The sequence below is a fragment of the Trachypithecus francoisi genome, unplaced genomic scaffold (assembly GCF_009764315.1).
Source record: "Trachypithecus francoisi isolate TF-2019V2 unplaced genomic scaffold, Tfra_2.0 Lachesis_group21, whole genome shotgun sequence".
Taxonomy (NCBI): Eukaryota; Metazoa; Chordata; class Mammalia; order Primates; family Cercopithecidae; genus Trachypithecus; species Trachypithecus francoisi.
In genome coordinates this window covers 55,759,593-55,782,676 of record NW_022681467.1, presented here as the reverse complement: position 1 = coordinate 55,782,676, position 23,084 = coordinate 55,759,593, and the positions used below count along the sequence as shown (strand labels likewise).

General features: G+C 42.8%; 3 protein-coding genes across 10 annotated transcripts in view; 2 read left to right on the top strand and 1 right to left on the bottom strand.

Moving 5' to 3' along the window:
• Window positions 1-4,445: 4,445 nt before the first annotated feature.
• FAM217B (family with sequence similarity 217 member B) lies at window positions 4,446-19,369 on the bottom strand. 7 transcript variants are annotated; one of them, XM_033186952.1, is made up of 5 exons: window positions 19,285-19,369; window positions 15,011-15,128; window positions 10,784-10,898; window positions 10,581-10,666; window positions 4,446-9,160 (listed from the first exon to the last, which is right to left on the bottom strand). In XM_033186952.1, the coding sequence occupies exon 5, from the start codon at window positions 9,154-9,156 to the stop codon at window positions 8,005-8,007; it is 1,152 nt and encodes a 383-aa protein (XP_033042843.1). In that variant the 5' UTR covers window positions 9,157-9,160; window positions 10,581-10,666; window positions 10,784-10,898; window positions 15,011-15,128; window positions 19,285-19,369; the 3' UTR covers window positions 4,446-8,004. The 7 variants fall into 7 exon arrangements, with proteins under 7 accessions (XP_033042843.1, XP_033042840.1, XP_033042839.1 ...); XM_033186949.1 differs by having other exon boundaries at window positions 4,446-9,176; window positions 19,285-19,348; XM_033186948.1 differs by lacking the exon at window positions 19,285-19,369 and adding an exon at window positions 18,973-19,244 and having other exon boundaries at window positions 4,449-9,176.
• On the top strand, window positions 12,780-16,465 carry PPP1R3D (protein phosphatase 1 regulatory subunit 3D). The gene has a single exon (XM_033186954.1). The coding sequence runs from the start codon at window positions 13,181-13,183 to the stop codon at window positions 14,078-14,080; it is 900 nt and encodes a 299-aa protein (XP_033042845.1). The 5' UTR covers window positions 12,780-13,180; the 3' UTR covers window positions 14,081-16,465.
• Window positions 19,277-23,084, top strand: part of SYCP2 (synaptonemal complex protein 2) — a 69,952-nt gene continuing 66,144 nt past the window's right edge. For both annotated transcript variants that reach the window (XM_033186943.1, XM_033186942.1), the window contains exon 1: window positions 19,277-19,558. The gene's annotated coding sequence lies outside the window, so the exon portion shown is untranslated. The remainder of the gene's footprint in view (window positions 19,559-23,084) is intronic.

The window sequence follows — 23,084 nt, the reverse complement described above, 5'->3', positions numbered from 1 at the left end:
TGGCCCAGGATAGCTTTAAAAGTGGCCCAACACAAATTCATAAAATGTCTTAAAACACTATACATTTTTTTGCATTTTTTTAGCTCAATAGCTATTGTTAGTGTACTTTATGTGTGGCCCAGGACAATTATTCTTCCAGTATGGCCCAGAGAAGTCAAAAGAATAGACACTCCTGACATAAATTGTTTATGCTTCTTTAGGAAAGGAGAAAAAGAAGGGAAGGAAAAAAAAGGGGAAGATTTAAACAGCTGTTTTTATCTTCCTGCATCAAAAACTGTTCTGTTAAGGTGAAAATACATACTTTAAAAAATCAGAACATCTTCAATTAAACTTGTTAAGCTATTTCAATATTACATAAATTCTACAAATAAAAAGCACTTCATTCCAGCATTTAGAAAACCGAAAACACCACATGAGAAAAGCAAAGCCTTCTTTTTCTTTCTCCTTACTTTACTTAGGCAGAGTATCTCAAGAGATAGGTTTAGAGGAAAAGCTTGCTGACAAATGGTAAACACTCTTCTAATCCTGGACAAAATGACCAAGTGAGTGAAAGGAAGGGGAAAAGGGAAGGTAGAGTGAATGTTCCACACCTGGAGTTCAAAAATCTAAGAGTCTGAATGTAAGGAAAATGGAATGAGGTGGTTAGGTGACCTAAGAAGCCCGAACGCTTATATTTTAAGTCTTTGATCCATCCTGAGTTGGTTTTTGTATAAGGTAACAGATAGGGATCCAGTTTCGTTCCTCTACGTGTGGCTTGCCAGTTTCCTGATCTACGTGTGGCTTGCCAGTTTCCTGAAACAATGAAAATTCTAGAAGACGACACTGGAAAAATTCTTCTAGATGTTGGCCTAGGCAAAGAATTCATGATTAAGACCCAAAAAGCAAATGCAACAAAAATAAAAATAAATAAATGGAACCTAATTGAACTAAAAAGCTTATGCACAGCAAAATAATCAGCAGAGTAAACAGACAACCCCAGAATGGGAGGAAATATTTGCAAACTACACATCTGACAAAAGGAATAGTATGTAGAATCTACAAGTAACGCAAACAAATCAGCAAGAAAAAACTAAGTAATCTCATTAAGAAGTAGGCAAAGGACATGAGTAGACAGTTCTCAAAAGAAGACATACAAATGGCCAACAAAAATGTGCAAAAAGTGCTGAAGATCACCAATCATCAGGGAAATGCAAATTAAAACCACAGTGAGATACCACCTTACTCCTGTAAAACTGGCCATTATTAAAAACTCAAGAAACAATAGATATTGGCATGGATGTGGGAAAAAAAGAATGCTTGTACACTGCAGATGGGAATGTAAATTAGTACAACCTGTATGGAAAACATATGGAGATTCCTTAAGGAGCTGAGATTCCTTAAGGAGCTAAAAGTAGATCTACTATTTGATCCAGCAATCCCAGTACTGGGTATCTACCCTGATACAGTTTGGCTGTGCCCCCACCCAAATCTCATCTTGAATTATAGTCCCCATAATCCCCACGTCATGGGAGGGACCTCTTGGGATGTGATTAGATTATGGGGGTGGTTCGAATGCTGTTCTCCTGATAGTGAGTGAGTTCTCATGAGATCTGATGGTTTTATAAGGGGCTTCCCCCTTCACTCAGCTCTTATTCTCCCTCCTGCCTCCCTGTGAAGAGGTGCCTTCTGCCATGATTTTAAGGTCCCTGAGGCCTCCTCAGCCATGTGGAACTGTGAGTCAGTTAAACCTCTTTTCTTTATAAATTACCCAGTCTTGGGTATTTATTCATAGCAGCATGAAAACAGACTAACACATACCGAAAGGAAAAAGAAGTCATTATATGAAAAAGACACTTGCACACGTATATTTATAGCAGCACAATTCACAATTGTAAAGATGTGGAATCAACCAAAGTGCCCATCAATTAAGTGGATGAAAAAGTGATATATATGTACACACACTCACACACACACACATATATATAGTATACCATGGAATACTACTCAGCTATTAAAGGGAGCTAAACATTGTCTTTTGCAAAACCTTGGATGGAGCTGGAGGTCTTTTTTTTTTTTGGAGACAGAGTCTTGCTCTGTCACCCAGGCTGGAGTGCAGTGGCATGATCTCGGCTCACTGCAGCCTCTGAGTCCCAGGTTCCCGGATTCTCCTGCCTCAGCCTCCTGGGTAGCTGGGATTACAGGCACATGCTACCACGACTGGTTAATTTTTGCATTTTTAGTAGAGACAGGGTTTCGCCATGTTAGCCAGGCTTGTCTGGAACTCCTGACCTCATAATTCTAGCTGAAGTAACATAGGAGTGGTAAACCCAAATCTTTATGTTTTCACTTAGAAGTTGGAGCTAAGCTATGAATACGCAAGGGCATATAGAGTGACACATGGACTTTAGAGACTCAGAAGGGGAAAGCTGGGAGGAAGGTTAGCAATAAAAAACTGCACATTAGGTACAATGTACACTACTTGGATGACAGGTGCACTAAAATCTCATAATTTATCTTTATATAATTTATCCATGTAACAAAAAACCACTTGTACCCCAAAAGCTATTGAAATTTAAAAAAAAAGAAAAAAGAAACTTCAACTCCTTAGTTTTCACTCATGGAGCAGATTTTATCAGAGGCCGTAAATCACTCATTCAGGCAACCTCTTAGGTAAACAGCCAGCCCAGTGCCTTTAAACTATGGAGAAAATAGGGCTAGATAAGCAAATGGCTTGCTTGAGGGAAGACAGGGCCTGCCAACTACTCACATACCATAAAGGCAGTCACTCAAACTTGCAGACTTAAGTACCAGGAAAGCAGGTTTCTCAAACTTTAATGTGCCAAGGATTTTGTTAAAATGCAGACTTTGACTCAGTAGGTGTAGGGAGGAGCTCGCAATTTGAGTAGCAGGGCATGAAATTGTCCTCGCTTAATGTAATCTAAAGTTAAATATGTGTTATTTGTTTGCTTTAACATCTCATTTAAGCTAGGGCAACTAGATTTATGACTATCCCATTTTTAATTCCATATATATTTTTCCAGTATTATTACAGTAATTCCTTATATATTAAATTGGTGAAGACAAAAATATTCAAATTGTATTTTATGAAACACGGATCTCTGTACAGATTTTTATAAATTGATGATTTATGTTACTTCATTGAGCACAGTTCTTTGCTGGATACAGTGTTTTATGATGTGAGAATGTTCAATGAATCAGAGAATCCTCCACAGCACGTAACTGCACATAATAAACCACTGTATTCTCTGATGGCAGAGTGAAGTTAAATAAAGAACATGCTTTGGGCCTGAAGTCAAAAAGTCTTTTTCTCTCCACTTCTTTTTCATTCCAGTAAAAACCTTTTTATTTGACTAGAAGGCACTCAGGCCAAATTCTCTGCTATCTGAAAGGGTTTAGTCGCCACCTTGTGGATAATAAAACAACAACATCCCCAAATAATACATTTCCTGTACAAAAAAAAAAAATTTTAAACCTCCAGCATGGTTTTCAAAACATATCCAAAAACTTACTTTTTAAGCCACTGAACATTACTGCCACAATTTGGTAGACTCAAAAGAATGCACCAATTGTCAGAGTGAAGTTAGAAGAGCAATGGGCCTTTCAGAATGTTTGCAGCCAGAGCTGCTCAAAACTGCCATCTCCTAACCAGGCCACTTCCTTGAAAGAGACCTTACTCATTTCCGGATATGTACATAAAGATGCAAGTTCATTACATCACAGGTTACCTTAATTTATGCTTACTGTATTTGCATCCTGCTCCCCTAATTAATCCTCAACACTTTTTGTGGGGTAATAAGTGGAAGAGCGACTCAAGAAATGTACTGCAATGCCTCTCAAATATAAAGTTAAATATGTGGGCCGGGCGCGGTGGCTCAAGCCTGTAATCCCAGCACTTTGGGAGGCCGAGACGGGTGGATCACGAGGTCAGGAGATCGAGACCATCCTGGCTAACACGGTGAAACCCCGTCTCTACTAAAAAAATACAAAAAATTAGCCGGGCGATGTGGCGGGCGCCTGTAGTCCCAGCTACTCGGGAGGCTGAGGCGAGAGAATGGCATAAACCCGGGAGGCGGAGCTTGCAGTGAGCTGAGATCCGGCCACTGCACTCCAGCCTGGGCGACAGAGCGAGACTCCGTCTCAAAAAAAAAAAAAAAAAAAAAAAAAAAAAAAAAAAAAAAAAAAAAAAAAGTTAAATATGTGTTACTTGTTTGCTTTAAAATCTCATTTAAGCTAGGGCAATTAGATTTATGACTATCCCATTTGTAATTCCATATATATTTATGTTAACCTGTGCTTTGGCCACCCATGTCGCTTAGTTTAAGACAGGAGTTGGAACAGCATTTCATCCTGGGCAATTCTTTTAAATAACCAGGGAGAAAATAAAGGCAAGCTTCATAAGAGAACTGCATGAAAAGCAAAACAAAACAATACCAGAAAAATCCAGACAATATTTTTCTGCTGTTTAATTGATCTCAAGGAAGGAGAAATTCAAGTCCACAAAAACTTACATGAAGTCTGTTTATCACATACAAAACTAAACATACAATATAACAGCAAATAACAAACATGCTGACTATTTTCAGGCGATTTTGAATGGTGTCCTGTACATGTACATATATAAATAATAAATACTGCATCTGAATTACCTTAAAATACAGTACCACCAAGAGTTTTACATTTCTATGTGACTACTCAGTAAATGAGCATAAAGGAATGAGGAAGTAGACAATATCCATATCGGATAAAGTAGGAAGTCTTATGCCCTTCTGAAAAGCAACACAATAGGCCCAAGAACAACTACAGACCATTTTCCTTTTAGCTAGTAGGTATATGGCAAGACCAATGATATTCTCTTCCCCATCCTTTTTGTCACAGGGTATGAAGTCTACCCTATTCAAGTTAGTTACAAGTCTTCAGCCCATTTAGTCATTTAAGTTGAGAAAGTCTAAACCTAAATAATCACAGCAAATACTGCAAATACTGATATCTTTTTAGTCCATTTTTGTACTTTTTTACATTTTTTCCATTAGATAATTCTAAGCCTGATTTTTTTTTTTTTTTTTTTCTGGTTCTTTAAAAAAAAAAAAAAAAACTTGGCTTGTTTTAATTGGTTTAAATGCAGGGTATATGTAAACAACTCCCCAGAAATGAGAGGCACTTCTTGGAAATACAATGACCCATGTCACTAGACTAGCAAAACACTCAGTGCTTTTGATTTGATGAACTGAATGAGTTCATGATTCAACTTTCCAATGTTGTCTACTTGAAAAATAGCAAGATTCTTATCTGCAGCATTTAGTGCATTAAGATGTATTAGATAGGTGTATCAGATATCATAAAATTAAAATTGTGCTTATGTTAATTCTGTAATAGACCTAACTTTAAAACACTTCATGTTATTTACTAGGAGCTATGATCTAGTCGTGATAATATTGGTTAAAATAGTCAATCTGAGGCAGAAAGTAAACAAGCAAAGTCACTTTTGCAGGCTTTTAAAACTGTTTAACACATGAAATTCTGACTATTCCCCAGATTATGCAACCAGCTTCAATTTAAAAAGCTGAGAAATTTAGAAGTATGAGGCATTACTTCTAAATTTCTTTTTTTTGAAATGGCATTTCGCTCTTGTTGCCCAGGCTGGAGTGCAATGGCACGATCTTAGCTCACCACAACATCTGCCACCCAGGGTCAAGTGATTCTCCTGCCTCAGCCTCCCGAGTAGCTGGGATTACAGGCAACTGCCACCATGCCTGGCTAATTTTGTATTTTTAGTAGAGATGGGGTTTCTCCATGTTGGTCAGGCTAGTCTCGAACTCCCGACCTCAGGTGATCCACCCGCCTTGGCCTCCCAAAATGCTGGGATTACAGGCATGAGCCACCGTGCCCAGCCACCTCTAAATTTCTTAATCATGATTGTCTTCAGCTCAGACATACACAAGGCAAGTAGAATTACTAATAAATCACTTTACCCTCAACCATTCAAGGTCTCTAAGAGCATGCACATGGATACATTACAGAGAAAGGCAGCAACTCAGCATAAACCCTTTAGTATTAATATAAGGAGTATATATACATATACACTTATGTATAGAATATCATGCTTTTGAATATCTATTGGCCATGAAACTTCACAGAGAGCTGCATAAAAATCTAGCAGAGAAAGGATCATAAGTGAAATGCCAGCCATGGATAACAGAATAATCTGTGCTCACAAAATAGGGCAGGCAAGGAACACACAGACATCACTCAGGAACTACACGAAAACTAAGAGTAGTGATGTTTTCCAAATATAAAACACATACTAAGTACAAATGTTATAGTATATTTGAGGACTACGGAAGTAATGCTTACTATATGTACATCTTTTGTTCACATAAAAAGCTTAAAGTAAGATCTGAGTGTAAAAGTAAGCTTTCTCCAGTAGGATGGTATGAGAGGGAAAGAATGTAAGAAGGAACTTGTACAAGTCTGAAAATTAAGTCCTAAAAGAAAAAGCCCCCATAAAAAATTTTATGTCATTTGGTATGATTAAAATCAGATTTTGAAAGACCTTAAAATGTAACCTTTGCACATTGCTTTTTATAATTATATACACATAATTATAGCTACATAATCTTTATGCTGTTTTTGATATTTTTTCAGACATTTACTGCTGTCCGAAAAGTTTACAAGCCATTATATATTCCCAAATGAAAAATGCCAAGTTTTTCATTTGCCCCAAAGGTGAAAAAATTGAAACCTCTACGTCAAAAACAAATACAATAATTGTTTAAAGGGATAAAATCAACTATAATGACATGGGCAGTATTAAAATACACTGCACAAATATAAACAGAAACCTCACAGCACAACTATAGGAACAAGATGTTATTCAACTGCAGTCAAATAAGAAGGGTTAGAGAGAGTCGGGAAGCCTGAAGACCAGATAAGGGAGTTTAGAATTCATTCAGCAACCTTATTCATATTCTACTCTCCACCCCTCACCCCAAGCAAAATAATAAATCCTGCTCTTGCAAAATGAAACGGATCATTATTTTTGACTAAGGACCACAGGGTGTGGAACCCAAATCCGTAACTTTGTAACTATTACATTGAACGTAGGTCCGTATGTTTTGATCCTTTTATGGCCCTTCCTTTACAAATTGCTAAGAGTCATTTGCCTGTGGTGCCTCTCTGGAGAAGCCTTACATGTCAGCAACTCCAGAGTGTCAAATATTTCATTCTTAGCCCCACCAAACAGCAGTAATCATGCTAAGCCCATTGACTTTGGAAAATTCTGCAAATTATTTTAACCTCAGTTCAGAGAACTCAAAACTGGGTTTTACTACCACCTCTAAGTTTAAAATGCCACCCTCACCAAAAAAAAAAAAAAAGTCAGAGAAAATGTATTAAAGTACTAGATTCCACTGTCTCTAAAGAACAACCAGCTTAGTGATAAATTACTACTCAAAATACAAACTCACTACTCCCTGACTTGAGGAAGAACTAAAGCTTCTCCTAAGGGTAAAATGAACAGAAATTTTCCTTGAGGAGTTTATTAAAAAGTAAGAGAGGGAGTGGACGAGAAGGGCCTTATTTTAAACATTTAGGATTCCACACCATTTGAAACAGTCTGTACTCTTTTATATACTTATGTGCATGTGAAAATGGAGAGATAACACCACTATCTGCTCTACACAGGCTGGCTACTGTAGCTGAGGTTTCACTGATACTTTCCCTGGAGAGGTGCCATTTTATTCCTTTACATGGCACATGTTTTAGGTAATTTTTATCTAAAGGGCTCTCATTTGCCTAAGACTGACAATACAAAGAAAGGCTTATTGAAAGACACCTCTCTTTGAAAATATCCCCACTAGGGGTTGAAATAAAGGTGGACAAAAGTGCCAATCAACTACTTGAATGTCAGTAATTGTAAAATTCCTTAAAATTCACAGTATTTTTACTTCTGGAAGAACTCTAATATTGAGGTACCTGCAGGTCTTGGCAATTCATCACTGTAGGTATTTATTTTAGTTTATATGTGTTTTGCTTTACTCCATTTGTTTTCAGTTTTTTCTCACTCGATACAGTGGCATGACCACAGCTCTCTGCCTTTCCCTTTTTCCTAGGATGTGCATGTGCTTGTGTTTTGGAGGCTTTACAGGAATCTGCTGAGTCCAGAATCACAGCTGCCTGTTTGGGAATTCGAATGTTACCATTGGTTTCCACCTTAGAGCTGCTTTCACTGAGGGACAGATCCCAATGTTGCAGCTTCGTACTCTTACTGGATTTCTTTTTCTTTTCTTCTGTCCTCATTTCAAGGGTTTGCCTCTGAGAACAAAACCTGGTACCACCAAGCACATCAATGGGTTTGGGGGCACTCTCAAATGCATAATGTGATGGATGGATTTCTTCATGGTGAAAAGCTTTCTTTCGGGAAGGGCCTGACTTTGAAGCCCCTTCCTGGTGAGGTAGTGGCTTGGACAGAGCACTAGCAATTAGCTTACTTCTCCCAGGGCTTTTCAGTGCCCCTGAGGTCCCAGGGGCAGTGAGGGGCCTTGCTTTGGCCCCCTTTGCTTTTTCACACTGTACAGTCTGGACCTGCAGCCACTCAAGCTGAATAAGTCTATCAATATACTTTCCAAGAAGTCCTCCCACTCGGGGCACAGCTTCCATTTTGTTCTCTGCGTTCAGAAGCAGGGCCATATCTCGTAAGTCCCAGGAGCTGAAAGGGGGTGGAAGGAAATCAGGATAATAGTACTCAGGCTTTGTATGGCCCTGACCAGGGTGAAGATCAAAGTAAACTGGATCAATTTCTTCAGCTCGAAGATTGAGATCTGGAGGTGTGAGGGGAGAAGGAGGAATGGGAATTCTTTCCGAATCAGAGAGATCACTTGCACTGTCCTCATCAGCATCCTCTTTAATAATTTTCATTGACTGAAAATCAAGAAACAATTTATTCCCTGAGGCCCCCTGACACCTGGAACCGAGTGGATTCCTTTTGCGTCTTGCTTCCGGGGCAATGCTTTCTTTAAGTTTTTCTTCAGTTGGCTGGGTGACAGCTGCAAGGCTGCTTCTCAGCTGAGAAGAAGCATGGGGTACTTGGGATTTACTCTGCCTTTTTCCTGAAGAATTCTTTGAATGTTGCATTTTACTCCAAGATGGGCCAGCATTCATATTGCTATGAGAAAACAAAACTGCACTTCTTACCACATATGACAAAAAATGGTCTGGCTATAATTAAACAAAAATAATCTTCTAGTTGTACTTTTTTGTCTCAGCTATTACTAGGCATTAGGAAATGTCAGCTTCCAAACTCCTTACAGCATAATTTTACAGAACATTTTTCCATATAATACTCTATTTGAGAAACATTATATAACGCATGTGACAAAAGAGAACGCACAGTTTCCATTTTATATCAAATACTAGCATTTAGGAAAAACATTTCTCAAAGTGCTTGTTTCATACTTTTAATGCAATCGTGTGTACTTTAAAAAAAACATTAGTTTGGAAAAAAATCAGTCGTAGACTCTGGAATTGTTACAATCAAAAGCATTTAATAACATTCAGGAGTAAAAACAGTTTTATTTTATATACCTATTTTAAATTAAGTATAAATATGATACAACATGCAAGTTTTGCAGTTTAATCACTCCTGATTAGTGGTGATTCTGAGCTGAGGGAAATTTTAATATATAAAAGTATTGCATATACAAACCTATACCTTAAATCAAAAGCTTGTTAAAATGTTTTCAAACAGAAAACAAATTTGGGAAAATTGTGTCTAAAGAACAGAAATAAAATCATATGGTGCCTTGTAACACATATGAATAAAAACACAGGGTCTTAGTGCTACCTTGTGAATAGCAGGTAAAGGGAATAATGAATACTGTGTGCATTATGAGTATAGCAACTAATTCTCTCTGGCATAATTTATTCTGAGGCCGAATCTCACATCGGGGTTGAAAATATCCTCTTTTCAATGTATTTACCAAGAACGTGTCATTTAAGATTAATAATACTTCTCTGTAATATAAGTCAGATAGAATGAACAGAAATGGGTGGTAAACATGCTTTCTGGAAACCTCAGAGGTTCATTTGCCCAGTGGTTTCAAATAAGCTAAGCAACTATTTGAACACATGCTACACTTTAATAAATATGGAGGATATTAAATCATTGCCAGTAGTACAATATGTGCTCAATCAATGTTGAATAAATGAATGAAAAAATGAAGGAATCTCCATTACTCAGAATTCATAACACTGTTAAAACATTTTGTTTCTGCTTGTCAGTATGCATCCATAAAAATTAATTATTGTCCATCTCCTTTTATATAAAAGGAAACTAACATAGAAAAGCATTAAAGGACTTACTCAAATTATAATTCTGCTAACAACTGCCAGAATTATGACCATTGGAATCCTTATCCACTATTATGCTTAAACCACTTTTCCACTCACTTCTGCTAGAAAAAAATACATAAATGTATATTTCTTATCTATAGACTTACTTTTTTTCCCCACTCCACATATTCAATCTGGACAACAGAGATAATGAGCCTTTTGCAAGATAAAACAATTATACTAAAACTATTTACCTGCTTTTCTGATGAGATTCATTCACCCTATTCCTCTTCTTGAAAAAATCACATGGCTGATCATCATATAGGGTTTGACGGACTGTCTAAAAAACAGGGATGCAGTAATAAATACTGTGAACATGTACACAAGAAACCAGCAAGCAAACAAACAAAAATCCCAGAATGAATCTAAGTAAGATTTTTCTTCTAAATTTACATACTTTTCCTGTAGTGCTCAAAATATTCTTGCTCAATCTGCTGGAAGATGATGACAGCTGCTGGGGAGGTGACTTCTTTATTCTTCTTATATTTGGAAAGGTCTCCTCACCACCGGAACTAGAAGCAACAGAATATTGTCAGTAACTACTGATTGCAAATGGTCCTAACACCAGTATTGGTTGGTTTTTCACTTGTTTGTTTTTTAATACTTGTATAATATTGAAATATTACGGCTGTGATCATATAGTGGTTGAGTTGTAAAATACTGGGGAAGGGAGACATTGTCTTATGCTTACAGCTTTGTCTTTTCTGTTTATTACAGTAGATATTAGAGACAGGATCACAGGATCACACTACTATAAATACTGTGAGTGGATTCCCTCTCTCTCTCTCTCTCTCTCTCCGTATTCACACACAGGTATACTCTTCCCTGGAAATAACATGTTGAAGAAATTTGGAAGGCCAATAAGGTCAGGTCTTATTCCAGTGTTCAATCATTGTATTGCCCAATCATTCATTCATTCAACAAATAATTACAGGAGTACCCAGAAAAATGGCAGTGATTATGCATGTCCCTGTTCTGAAAGAGCTTAAACTCTAGGAGGAATGTTCCCATTCCGTTTTTCGGCCTTCTCTATCACATCAATCCATTATAAGATTTTCCATGTATTCATACATATTACATATTATATATTATCTCTTTGTGAAACATTGTTGACCCATACCACATATTGCTGTTATTCCCCTCTCATTTTGAGTGGCCTATTAAAAGTGCACTGAATGGAAATTGGATACTTCTCTTTCCCATGTCACCTGTCTCTGTAAAATAAGAGATGTGATTACAGAAGATTTTTATTTTCTTCCTGAAACTTTCCTGTATTTTTTCCACAATAATCATGTAAGCCTTTTTAGTTAGCTTACATCCAATGATAAATAAAATCACTCTCTCACATTTAATGAATTATACCACAATCAACAGCCTTCACTCATTTTAGACGTAGAAAATGTTCTTGAATCAACCCCCTTTCATTAGTCTGGTTTTTTTCTGCTTTGTCCCTCTGGACAGTAAAAAGGAACCTTCTTAATGGAATGCCTTGCCCCAAACTGCTCTCTGGAAAGTGCACTTGCATTTTTTCCACTTCATTTCACCTGGTAAGCTTTACACCAAAGGCTGTGGGATTTTGTGCTCAAAGCTACCGGGTGAGAGACACGAATGCTTGCAGGGTTCTAAAGAGGCAGAAAACAAGCTCCAGGCCTTGTTGGTGTTTCTGGCTTGCTTGGAAACAAAGCTAAAAGATTTGTTTTGGAGATTCTGGCTACAAATATGCTTCCCAAGCGCAGAGGCTGATTAGGGGCAGCTGCAGAAGTCATCACCGAGTAATAACTCTTGTTCCCCTGTCTTCCTCTCTGGCGCTGAGTCCAGGAAGACAACAGCAGCACCTCCCCTCCCCACCCTCAAGGGAATCTGCTGGCCATTTGGTGCGGCAAAGCATTCTGGGTGATGTGGACATGACGCTGCTCCTCTACGCAGCGAGGCTCCCTCGGTTTGGCCAAGGGTCCAGGTTGCAGTGAACCTGTCCAAAGTGTAGGTAGGCTGGCCTCGATGTTTAAAATTAGCCTGCGACCATATCCCGGCAAGGCCGGTTTTTGCACCACCACTCCTCCCATCCACAACCCAGAAATCTAAGGACACGCAGCATGCATTTTCCTTGTCCTCCGTCTGTGCAGACAAAGTCTACAATCGATAGGCTCGCAGTCCAGGCAGACGTAAACAGAAATTGATCAGACCTGTTTCGCGACTGCAGCGGACACGTGACGAGGCTGCCAGCCTTCCTTCCTCTCCGGCGCCCGCGCGGGGAGGCCCGGCTGCGGCGCGCTGCGGCAGGGGAGCTGGAGGCGGCGGCGCGCAGCTCAGCGGAGCTCCCAGGCTGAGCTGGGGCAGGCGGGGGCCCGCCTGCAGGCGGCGTCACCAGGGGCGGGGCGGAGGCTCGCTAGGAAGTTGCACCCGGTCAAGTTGCAGCCTTGTAAGTAACGCCGCGGACCGGGAAAGTGGGAGGGGCCGCTCCCGGAACGCAGCCTTCTTGTAAGAACCTCCAAGAAAGCAAGAAAAAAAAAAACAGAGGCGCTACCCTGCGCTCCCGGGAGGCCTCTGAAAGCTTCAACTAAAGAAGCACTCCCCTCTCTTACAATTTCTTTAACTGCAAGAATCGGAGGACCTGGACAAGGACTCGAGGGGCAAGGTGGCGAACCAAGGGTAGGGCGTCCCGGGCCCGAGAGGTCTCCCGCAGGTTGCAGATACGGAGAACTCTCAGCGGCTTCTGAGCACGGAGGGAGCTGTCGCGGGGTCGGGAGGCCGTCCCTCATCCCTGTCTCCCCATCTTCCGACGGCCGGCGGGACCATGTCCAGAGGCCCGAGCTCCGCGGTCCTGCCCAGCGCCCTGGGATCCCGGAAGCTCACCCCCCGGAGCCTCAGCTGCTTGTCGGACCTGGACGGCGGCGTGGCCCTGGAGCCGCGGCCCTGTAGACCCCCGGGGAGCCCGGGCCGCGCGCCGCCGCCAGCGCCAGCGCCGTCCGGCTGCGACCCCCGCCTGCGGCCCATCATCCTGCGGCGGGCGCGCTCACTGCCCAGCTCCCCCGAGCGCCGCCAGAAGGCCGCGGGCGCGCCGGGCGCTGCATGTCGGCCAGGCTGCAGCCGGCAGCTCCGCGTGCGCTTCGCCGACGCCCTGGGCTTGGAGCTGGCGCAAGTCAAGGTGTTCAACGCGGGAGATGACCCGTCGGTGCCGCTGCACGTGCTGTCGCGGCTCGCCATCAACTCTGACCTGTGCTGCAGCAGCCAGGACCTAGAGTTCACCCTGCAGTGCCTGGTGCCCGATTTCCCGCCGCCCGTCGAGGCCGCCGACTTTGGCGAGCGCCTGCAGCGCCAGCTTGTGTGCCTGGAGCGTGTCACTTGCTCGGACCTTGGCATCAGCGGTACGGTGCGCGTGTGCAACGTGGCCTTCGAGAAGCAGGTGGCTGTGCGCTACACTTTCTCAGGCTGGCGCAGTACCCACGAGGCGGTGGCGCGGTGGCGCGGGCCCGCAGGCCCCGAGGGCAAGGAGGACGTCTTCACCTTCGGCTTCCCAGTGCCACCCTTCCTGCTGGAGCTCGGCTCCCGCGTGCACTTTGCGGTGCGCTACCGAGTGGCGGGTGCCGAGTACTGGGACAACAACGACCGCCGAGACTACAGCCTCACGTGTCGCAACCACGCGCTTCACATGCCTCGCGGGGAGTGCGAAGAGAGCTGGATCCACTTCATCTGAGTCACGCGGGGACCGGCCACGTGGAGCCTCCACACCTAAGCTGCGCCTCCTGTCATTTCCCTGCTGGGCTCTCACATCTATCCGGTTGTTCTTCACCACTCTGCAAGTCCTCTGACCTAATTTTCTGTGACAAGGTCCCCTGGCAGCGGCCCATCCTGTCTTCTACTGGAAACGTCTGAGTCACTTGGTCTAAGAAGTAGCCTCAGGTGGCCAGAAGGCCGAGTTGTGTAATGAGTTGGGGCAGGGTGGTGGGGTAGGTGCATGGGAGGGTGGGCCCTCTGGGGAGGCCCAAGCAGCTTGTTTTGCAAAGGCCCAAGTCCTCCTGCTAGGAAAAGCTTTTGCATGTGCCCTGAATGTGTCTCTGTAAACATAGCTGTTAGTTATTATTGTGATGTTGGGACCGTTAGCCCATAGCGGATGCCTCCTCAGGAATATTCTCGATTTAATAAGCTAAAAAAAAAAAAAAAGTTCTGTTGTGTGTTTGTGCCCACAGTAAACAGAATGTACAGTGTGACCCACATCAAGGTCCCTCCAGGCATTCCTGCCCCAGGACAAGGAAAACCTGAGACCACATCTGATTGCCAATGGCTGTTTTCTAACCGTGGGAAACTATTAATAGGCAAGAAATTTCTGCTTTATCAGTCATCACACAACCATTCCTGAGCATTGAGACTGTCCTGGTTAGGCTGTGTGTCTCCTACTTTAACAGCTAGGGAGGAGGGAAAAGCTTCAAACTTTTAAACTAGCAAAACAGTTATTTCTCTACATTCACAATTCTGATTTCATGTTATTTCTCTATACATGTTTGATCATTATCAGGCCATTCTGTTTAAGTTTTAACCTTCCTAAATATTTTAAGAAATCTTGCCTCAGTTGTTTCAGTTTTCAGGTGACTAGAGAATTTCAGGCAACAGTGCCCTTTGCAATTACCTTTTTGATGATTATGGTGACTTTTTATTTCTTGTTAAGCATCAGATGTCAGCATTCATCTTTTGGGAGTCCAGTTACAAGGTGGAACTAGAAGGTGTTTTCAGCAATAGCCAGAGCACTGGAGGAAAAATAATTGACAGATACTTATACTTTTAAATTGTTTAGAGCTGTATTTACATATATCATGTTTTATCAGGTACCCACCAACTTTATACTTTGTGCCTTCAGATAGAGTTTCTAACATTTTCTAGTTTGTCAGTTTTAAAATATTAAATTCTTTTATGTTTTTAAACCATCAACCAATAAGTCAAGACCACTGTCCCCTGCTGAATTAGGCAATCGCTTAAAACTCCAGAGAACTCCAGGCTGAGGAGTTCTTTTGGTGCTCAACAGTGGTCTGACAACAGGTGCTAGAATTAAGGTGTAGGAAAAAAAAAAAAGCCAAGAAGGACAAGATCTCCAATTTCTGAAGTCTGTTTATGATACAGTTGAAACAGTTCTGATCAGTTTTATACCTGTCGCCAGGAAATTAACTCTAAATTTTTGAATGCTTGTTGGCATCTGTCAAATCAATACTGAAAAGATGCATTTCGGCTTTTAACCAGTTGGTTCTGATCATTGCAACCTCTGTGCTCTTATAATTCAAAGAACAGGGATGGCTTTCTTTTGGTATCTTTTGATCTAAGAACACTGAATTTTGACTTAAAATATTGTGACTAAATTGCACAATCTCTGGCTATTAGCACTGTTCACTACATTGACATGCAAGAGAGAGAGAAGCCTGGTTACATTTCCTGCTATTTAACAAACGGTCCAATTAGGTCAGCAAGCCTGTTAGGGCCTTGGCTGCTATGCCCCTGGTCCCCCAACAGAGAGCAAGACAATTGTCTGGAGAATGTAGGTATGAGTTAAGAGCTGCCAGATTTATTTTATTTAAAGTCATGTAGAGAATCTCATAATCTATGTGAAAGTCACTTGCCAAAAAGGTTCTGGTCATGAAATATCAATTAAATGTTACATATTTAATAATAAGTGAACCTCCTTGTGCCTTTTAAAAACTATCAACATTATGAAATTTAAAAGCTTAAATGTATTTGCCTAGTTGATAAAGAAGCTGTGGAACAGCTGAAGGAGAACTTTCAGACCCTAAAACAGTTATACTGCTTAGATGGTAAAATTTTCTAGTGGACTGTGCAATTGCTGGGTTGTCTCCCCAAACATATTTTAATATGTTATTTAAAATGATTTTACCCAAGCCTAAATATTAAAGTATATATGCAAAAGTAGCTGTGAGCCATTCTATTATGCTGCAGTACATTTTTCTTGTGGCCTAATTACAGAAAACCAAGCTTTAGAAACTTCTTGTTTAAATCATTTCACATGCAAGTATTATCCTTTCTACAACACTGATAAATGTAGAGTCTTGGCAAAAATTAAATAAATTTTGTCATTGTGCCTCAGCTTCAGTAGCAGAGTTGTTGCATATGTCTTTGAGAAAAGGAAATACAATTTTATATGCCAGGTCAGCATGAGACATGAAGAAAGCTCTAGAGGAATACAGGGAATGTGATCATTAATGTGCTTCTCTTGCAACAGTTAATGACACTCTGTAGGCAGCAATGAGTGTGTGTCTGCCTTCCTTCCGGATCATGACCCTCACCTAAGTACAAAGTCTTGCACATGGGGGAAGAAAACTTACTTTTATTTTGTCTTGTCTTATTTGCTTGGCCACAATGCTAAATGCTTTAAATCTGTGATTTCATTTAATTCTGAATGTTATGCTACCTGGGAGACAATGTCCCCTTTTTCTTAGCTGAAAAGAATAAGGCTCAGAGAGGTTTAAGTACAGCCATAGGCCACATAACATTTCACTCATCAGGGGACTGTATATATGACAGTGGGTCCATGGAATTATACCAGTGTTTTACTGTATCTTTTCTGTGTTTACATACACAAATACCCTTGTGTTACAGTTGTCTACCGTATTCATTACAGTAACATACTGTCCAAGTTTGCAGCCTTGAAGCAATAGACTGTACTATATGTATATACCTGAGGTGTGTAGTACACTATACCCCGTAGGTTTTTGTAAGTAAATGCTAAGATATTCACACAATAACAAAATTGCTTGAGGAGGACACCTTTCCCAGAACTTACCCCTATCATTAAGCAATGCATAACTGTAATTCACCTAAAGTCCCATAGCTGGTAAGTAACAAATTGAGCATTCAAATCTATTTCAAAGTCAGTGCTCTCTCTACCTGTTATATGACATATAGAATATTCCAAATAAATGCTTGTTGATTCAGAAAGCTGAATTAATTGAAAGCCAAATTTTGATATTTCTCGAGACAAGGTCTTGTCCTGTCACCAACGTTGGAGTGCAATGGTGCAATCATAGCTCACTGCAGCCTCCAGCTCCTGGGCTCAAGCAAAATTCTCCCACCTCAGCCTCTGGCGTAGAGTAGCTAGGTGCACAGGCGCATGCCACCACGCCTGGCTAATTTTGTTTTTCGTAGAGATAGGCCCTAGCTATGTTGCCCAGGCTAGTCTCGAATTCCTGGCCTCAAGCAATCCCATCAACTCAGCCTCCCAAAGTGAAGGGATTATAGGTGTGAACCACTGCACATAGTTTCCAAATTTTGATTGTAATTGATAAGGTTTTTCATGAAACGCCAGTCTAAAACCTTAAAAAAAAAAAATTAACAGTAAAATTAGTGATATCCTTTTTTTCTTCCATGTTGTGGTTTACTGATGTTTACTAAATCCGCAGGCTTCCTGAACACATGAAGCAATAAAAAAGGCTCTATCACTTTTCTTCAACTAAAAAGCGGCAAGGTAAAAAATCATCACTATTAATTTTTGAAGTGTATTGGGAAAATTCCTGTATGCAACTCCATCATGAAGGAACTTAAATCTACTGGCGGAAAACTAGGTGTGAAAATAATTATGCAAAATTGTCGGGTCACAATTTTGAAACACTCTACAATCTTCTTACATTTTGTGTTATACATTATTAATACTTAAACGTATGAAGAATTCAAAAGCATTGAAAGCTTTGAACATATAAAATCCCCTCAAATCCCTGCGTACACCTGTGTACCTTCGATTGCATATGTAATCTATCAGCTCTGAATTAAAAAACTAAGATATCAAAATTAAGTTCAACGGGGAGGTTACAAAGTTGTCAAGAAGCTGGTAATTCTAACTAAGCAGAATATTTAAAACACCTCTGAGAGCTTATTTAATGTGATTTGATCTGCTCTGGTCCACAACTGAGTTTTGAGTCTATTGCCTTGTGTTTATTTTTTTCAGGTGCTTTCCACCTCACATTTAAATCCTAATCCCATATTTTCAAACAATTAGTGCCTTTTAGATAGGAAATTAAAATGTTACTAAAATATAATTTTAAATTTTTGAGGACACCTATAAAAAGTTTAACTACACATACAATTCAACTTTTAAAAATTTATCTGATACAAATGTTGATTAATCCAAAGGTGGTTTGCTGCCGTATTATTTGTAATAGAAGTGCAGGCTCATCAGTGGAGGATTGAATTCCTCGGATGAAGTTAATCCACATGATTAAATAATTACGAAGCTGTTAAAAAGACCGAGCTGCATCTCAGTGCACGTGGAACAGTTCCCATCTCAGAACGGGAGCACGGGGAAAACACCCAGAAGACTGAGCGCTGAACACCGACGCCCTCTGCGAGCCAAGGGGCAAGGGGACCCTTTCCCGGCTGTGCCTGTCTCCAAAGGGCTTGCGTTTTTTTTACAGAAGCACCCGCTGGCTGCGTAAGTTAAGCGGATATCTTAAATGGAAACGTCTGAAAGAGCCTAGGAATACGCAGTTGGGTACCCAGCTCAGCACCCCGTCCCAGGACCTGCGGTCCCTCCTGCCCTCCGGCACCGGCGCCCAGGCGACCCTGCGTCCCCTGCCGGCAGGAGCCAAGCCTCACCCAGAAGTCGTCTGCCCGGCGCCCTGGTCCCCGGAGCCCTGGTCCCCAGTCTGGCTCGCCTCCGCAGGGCTGGCTGGAGCCCCGGGTCCCAGTGGCTCTGGGGACGCATAGCTCGGGGATGGGCTCCTCCTAGTCTTGCCCGCGCTTCCGTCCCTTCTATCCCTTCCTGCTCGCCTGTCCCGGGGCCAGGGCCCTAGTCAAGGCGGCGCGTCTCCTCGCTGGCGGTGGCGACTCCGCTCGCGGGGGGTTCATCAGGAGAGGGCAGCCAGGGAGGATGAGGCCGAAGCGCGGGGCCAGCCCGGACCCACTAACCTGAGGGCCCCGGCCTGAGCCGCGCCCGCCGCGTCCCCCTTGGCTCAGGCCTCGGGCGATTCCGGCGAGCGTTGGAGGGGCGGGGTTAGCTAGCTAGCGGCGACGCCGATTGGACGCACTAACGACCGCACCTGGCGGGGATTGGACGGGCGCTTCCCGCCTTCCGCCGGCCGCCTGAGGCGCTGCGGCGGTCCCTGAGGGGCAGAGTTGCGACGCTGGGCGGCCTCGGGGGCGACTCCACCGACACTACGCGGAGGCCTCCTTCTGCCGGCAGGTTGAGCAGAGTGTCCGGGTGGGCTTCCCCGACGGCGGGGCACGGAGGGAGGGTGCGGGCTTCGGCTTGGTCTTCCAAGCCGGCAGGCGAGAAGCTTCGGACGGTTGAGGTGGAGCCGTTGTGGAAGCTGCCGAGGGAGAGGGGGCGCGGTTCTAAGGCCACGGGGCGGAGGGGAGGCGCCGGGGCGTGGGCCGTGCAGAGTTCGCGGCGAGGGTGGCTCGGGTGGGCGCCGGCCCTGGGCGGGATCCCTTTGGTGCAGGATCCTGTTGGTGCAGGCGCGAGGCTCCCCATCAGCACCTGCCTCGCCAGCCTCGGCCTCGGGGATAGGACATGGGCGCTGGGAGCCGCCCCGCGCGTTGGCGACTCTGTCACGGTGGCTGAGGCGCGGGGCGGGGCGGGGCGGCTGGCGAGCGGGGAGCGGGCCTGGGGCTGCGCGTGTCGCCGGCCCGAGGCGGCTGAGGGAGAAGCGGTGGCGCCGGGAGCCCCCTGGGGGCGGCTCCTCGCCTGCCTCCGGGGCACCAGAGTTGAGGGGGTTGGCGCTGCAGCCTGGGGCGCGTCTAGGGTGTGCGTGTGCTGTGTTGGTTCGGGGGTGACCCTTGGAAAAAGGGGTCACCGGGCGGGCGACGGGAGCAGGGACTTAGCCTTCGGCCTCCTTGTTGCCACTGCCAGTTCCACTTGGGGAAAAGGGAGTGCGCGCGCAACGCCCCTCCCGCCCCGCGCGGCCGTCCCTTCTCCTCTTCTCCGCTCTGCCTCCCTCGCGCCGTCAGTCCCTTCTCTCTCTCTCCCTCCCGCCGCCTCCACCTGCGGCCTCTCCTCGCAGCTGTGAGGCCGCGGGTCCCTCCGCGCCGCTGGGCCTGGCGCGCCCGGAGCGGCTCAGTGCGTGACACGTGGCTCCACGTGCGGCCTCTCCTGGACTAGGCCCCAGGCGGGCCCAGCATCTGCCAACGCGGTGACGTCTCCTTTTTTCTTGTTTTTGTTTGCTTGAGACGGAGTCTCGCTCTGTCACCCAGGCTGGAGTGCAGTGGCGCGATCTCGGGTCGGGGCAGCCTCCGCCTCCCGGGTTCAAGCCATTCTCCTGCTTCAGCCTCCGGAGTAACTGGGACTACTGGGCGCGCCACCACGCCCGGCTGATTTTGTGTGTTTAGTAGAGATGGGGTTTCTCCATGTTGGCCCAGCTGGTCTCGAACTCCTGACCTCAGGTCATCCACCTGCCTCCGCCTCACAAAGTGCTGGGATTACAGGTGTGAACCACCTCGCCCGGCCTACATTTTTATTTTAGTCATGATGGGAGGAGGAGGACGCTTTCCCTCCCCTTCATTCGCCTTTAATGTCTTTTTGGACACCTTAGCTGTGTTGGTTACCATGGCAGAGGGGACTTTGAATAATCCACTCCTGCTTGCGTTCATTCAGCAATTTTTCCTTTGGGGGAAAATCTTTACCTCCCCCATCTGCCAAATTGTTTTGTTTGTTATTGTTTTTAACCGTAACCACTTTATCTGCCTGCAGATACACAGTTATCCTCTTACTAGTTTTTTGTGTTGCTCGCTAACCAATCCCCCAGTTCGGTAAACGGGGCCTCAAAACCTGCTTACCTGACACGTAAGTCCTCGCTTCTCTTGAAACATTATTATTCTGTTCTCGGTTTCCGAAGTCGTTCTGTTACATAGTAGTAGTTCCTAAAGATCTTTTAGATTGTTTCCTCATGAGGCTGGAAAAATAAGTGTGTAACTTTTGTTTCTTTTTAGAGTTAGCTTTCTCTTTCATTTGCAAATGTTAACTTGTTTGATATTGTGGATAGTGCTGTGCTTTTGACACTATTGTGGCCTGTATACATTCAACTTTGAGGCGTGTGTGTATGTGTGTGTAACTGGATTATTCAGTTTGCTTTCCTTGGTTTGTTTTTCCCCGACTGACTTCATGAAAAAGTAGATTAGAAACTAAAACCATCTTGTTAGCTTTATGTGCCTCTTTGTACTTTTTTCTGTGCTGTAATTAATGTCTCAGGGCACTTTGTAAAATACACTGCTTCAAATTGCTTTAGTTGTGAAAACAGATAAAGCATAAGCTAATGGGCAAGCCTGCCTCAACAGTTGCTGGCCCTAGGGAAAGAGTATAAATGGAGACAACACATTTTAAGTATTTAAAGTTTTAAATCAAGTTTTCACATTGTAAGATAATATAGTCTCAAATTTCACAAACACACTTTCACTGCATCAAAATAGAAAAATAGATGTATGGCTATTATTATTATTGAGACAGGGTCTTGCTCTGTCGCCGAGGTGGGAATGCAGTAGCGTGAACATGGCTCACTGAAACCTGGACCTCCCACTTCAGCCTCCTATTAGCTAGACCACAGCTGCGAGCCACCAGGCCAGGCTTTTATTTTTGTAGAAATAGGATCTCACCATGTTGCCCATGCTGGTTTGGAGCTCCTGGACTCAAGCAATCATCTTGCCTGGGCCTCCCACAGTGCTAGCCACCAACATTACAGTCATAAGCCACCAGCCAAGGCTATTATTTTTATGACTGAATCCTGAAAAGTATCAAAGATAACTGAATGCATTTATTACGGATATCTGATGATGGACTGGTAATCTCTGAATAAGTGATAAAATATTTACATAATTCATAAGTTACTATATATAGTTCATTTTTATTTTAAAAATCATAATGAAGATTTTTACTTATTTGCTATTGACAGCCATGATCTAAGGGTTAAAACTATAATTACTCAGAATGTGTTATACTCAAAATGTATCAAATTTGGGTTTATATCACAAACAAAATAGATATAAAAAGTATTTTTCTTTAAAAAAATTCTTAAATATTAAAATTCTCATAGAATTGTAATTAATGAATAGTTTCCCTAAAATTTTAACACTGGAATTGCTTATTTTTGAATAATTATGATATTAAATATTTTATAACAGTACATTTATTCACTATTTTAGTGTTTGCTTACTGTCTACTGTAAAGAATCCATATCATGTTCACATAGTTTATGTCTAGATCTACATATATGTTAATATGGATTGCTTGCTACTACAAAATGTTCCTCAGCCACCGTGTGCTACTGTTGCAAATACCGTGCACTAATTTGCTAGTATTTCTAGAGTCACAAATTGGAATAAAAAGAGAAGGAAGAAGATGGGCATTTGGCACTGTTAAGAAGTATCTTATGCAAGAATCAGCTGTATTCTTGCTTTGCAGGGGAAAGATTTGACAATATCTCTTTTACCTAAGCACTTGCTTACATGCTATCTTTGTTCTGAAGCAGAGACTAAAATATTAGCATTAGCATAATCTGAAACCTTCTTTATATTCAATTGTGGCTTCACACTGTCCGACTTCTTTAAGTATTGTTTTTTTATTATGGAAAATTCGAATGCATAAAGTAAGCAGAATAGTGTAATTAATTGCAGTCCCCTTCTTTCATAGGCATAAGCAAAGGAAGTGTTTCTCAGGGGCCTGAAGGATAGAGTTATGAGAATGAATAATGTGTTCATGGTTATAGACTTTCTGGGGG

Coding starts and splice junctions, on each gene's coding strand:
- FAM217B (XM_033186949.1), bottom strand. CDS start 10,602: ATGAATCTCATCAGAAAAGCAG. Junction 9,177..10,580: donor GAATCTCATCAGAAAAGCAG/GTAAATAGTTTT, acceptor TAAGAAGTGCAG/TTTTGTTTTCTCATAGCAAT.
- PPP1R3D (XM_033186954.1), top strand. CDS start 13,181: ATGTCCAGAGGCCCGAGCTCCGCGGTCCTGCCCAGCGCCCTGGGATCC.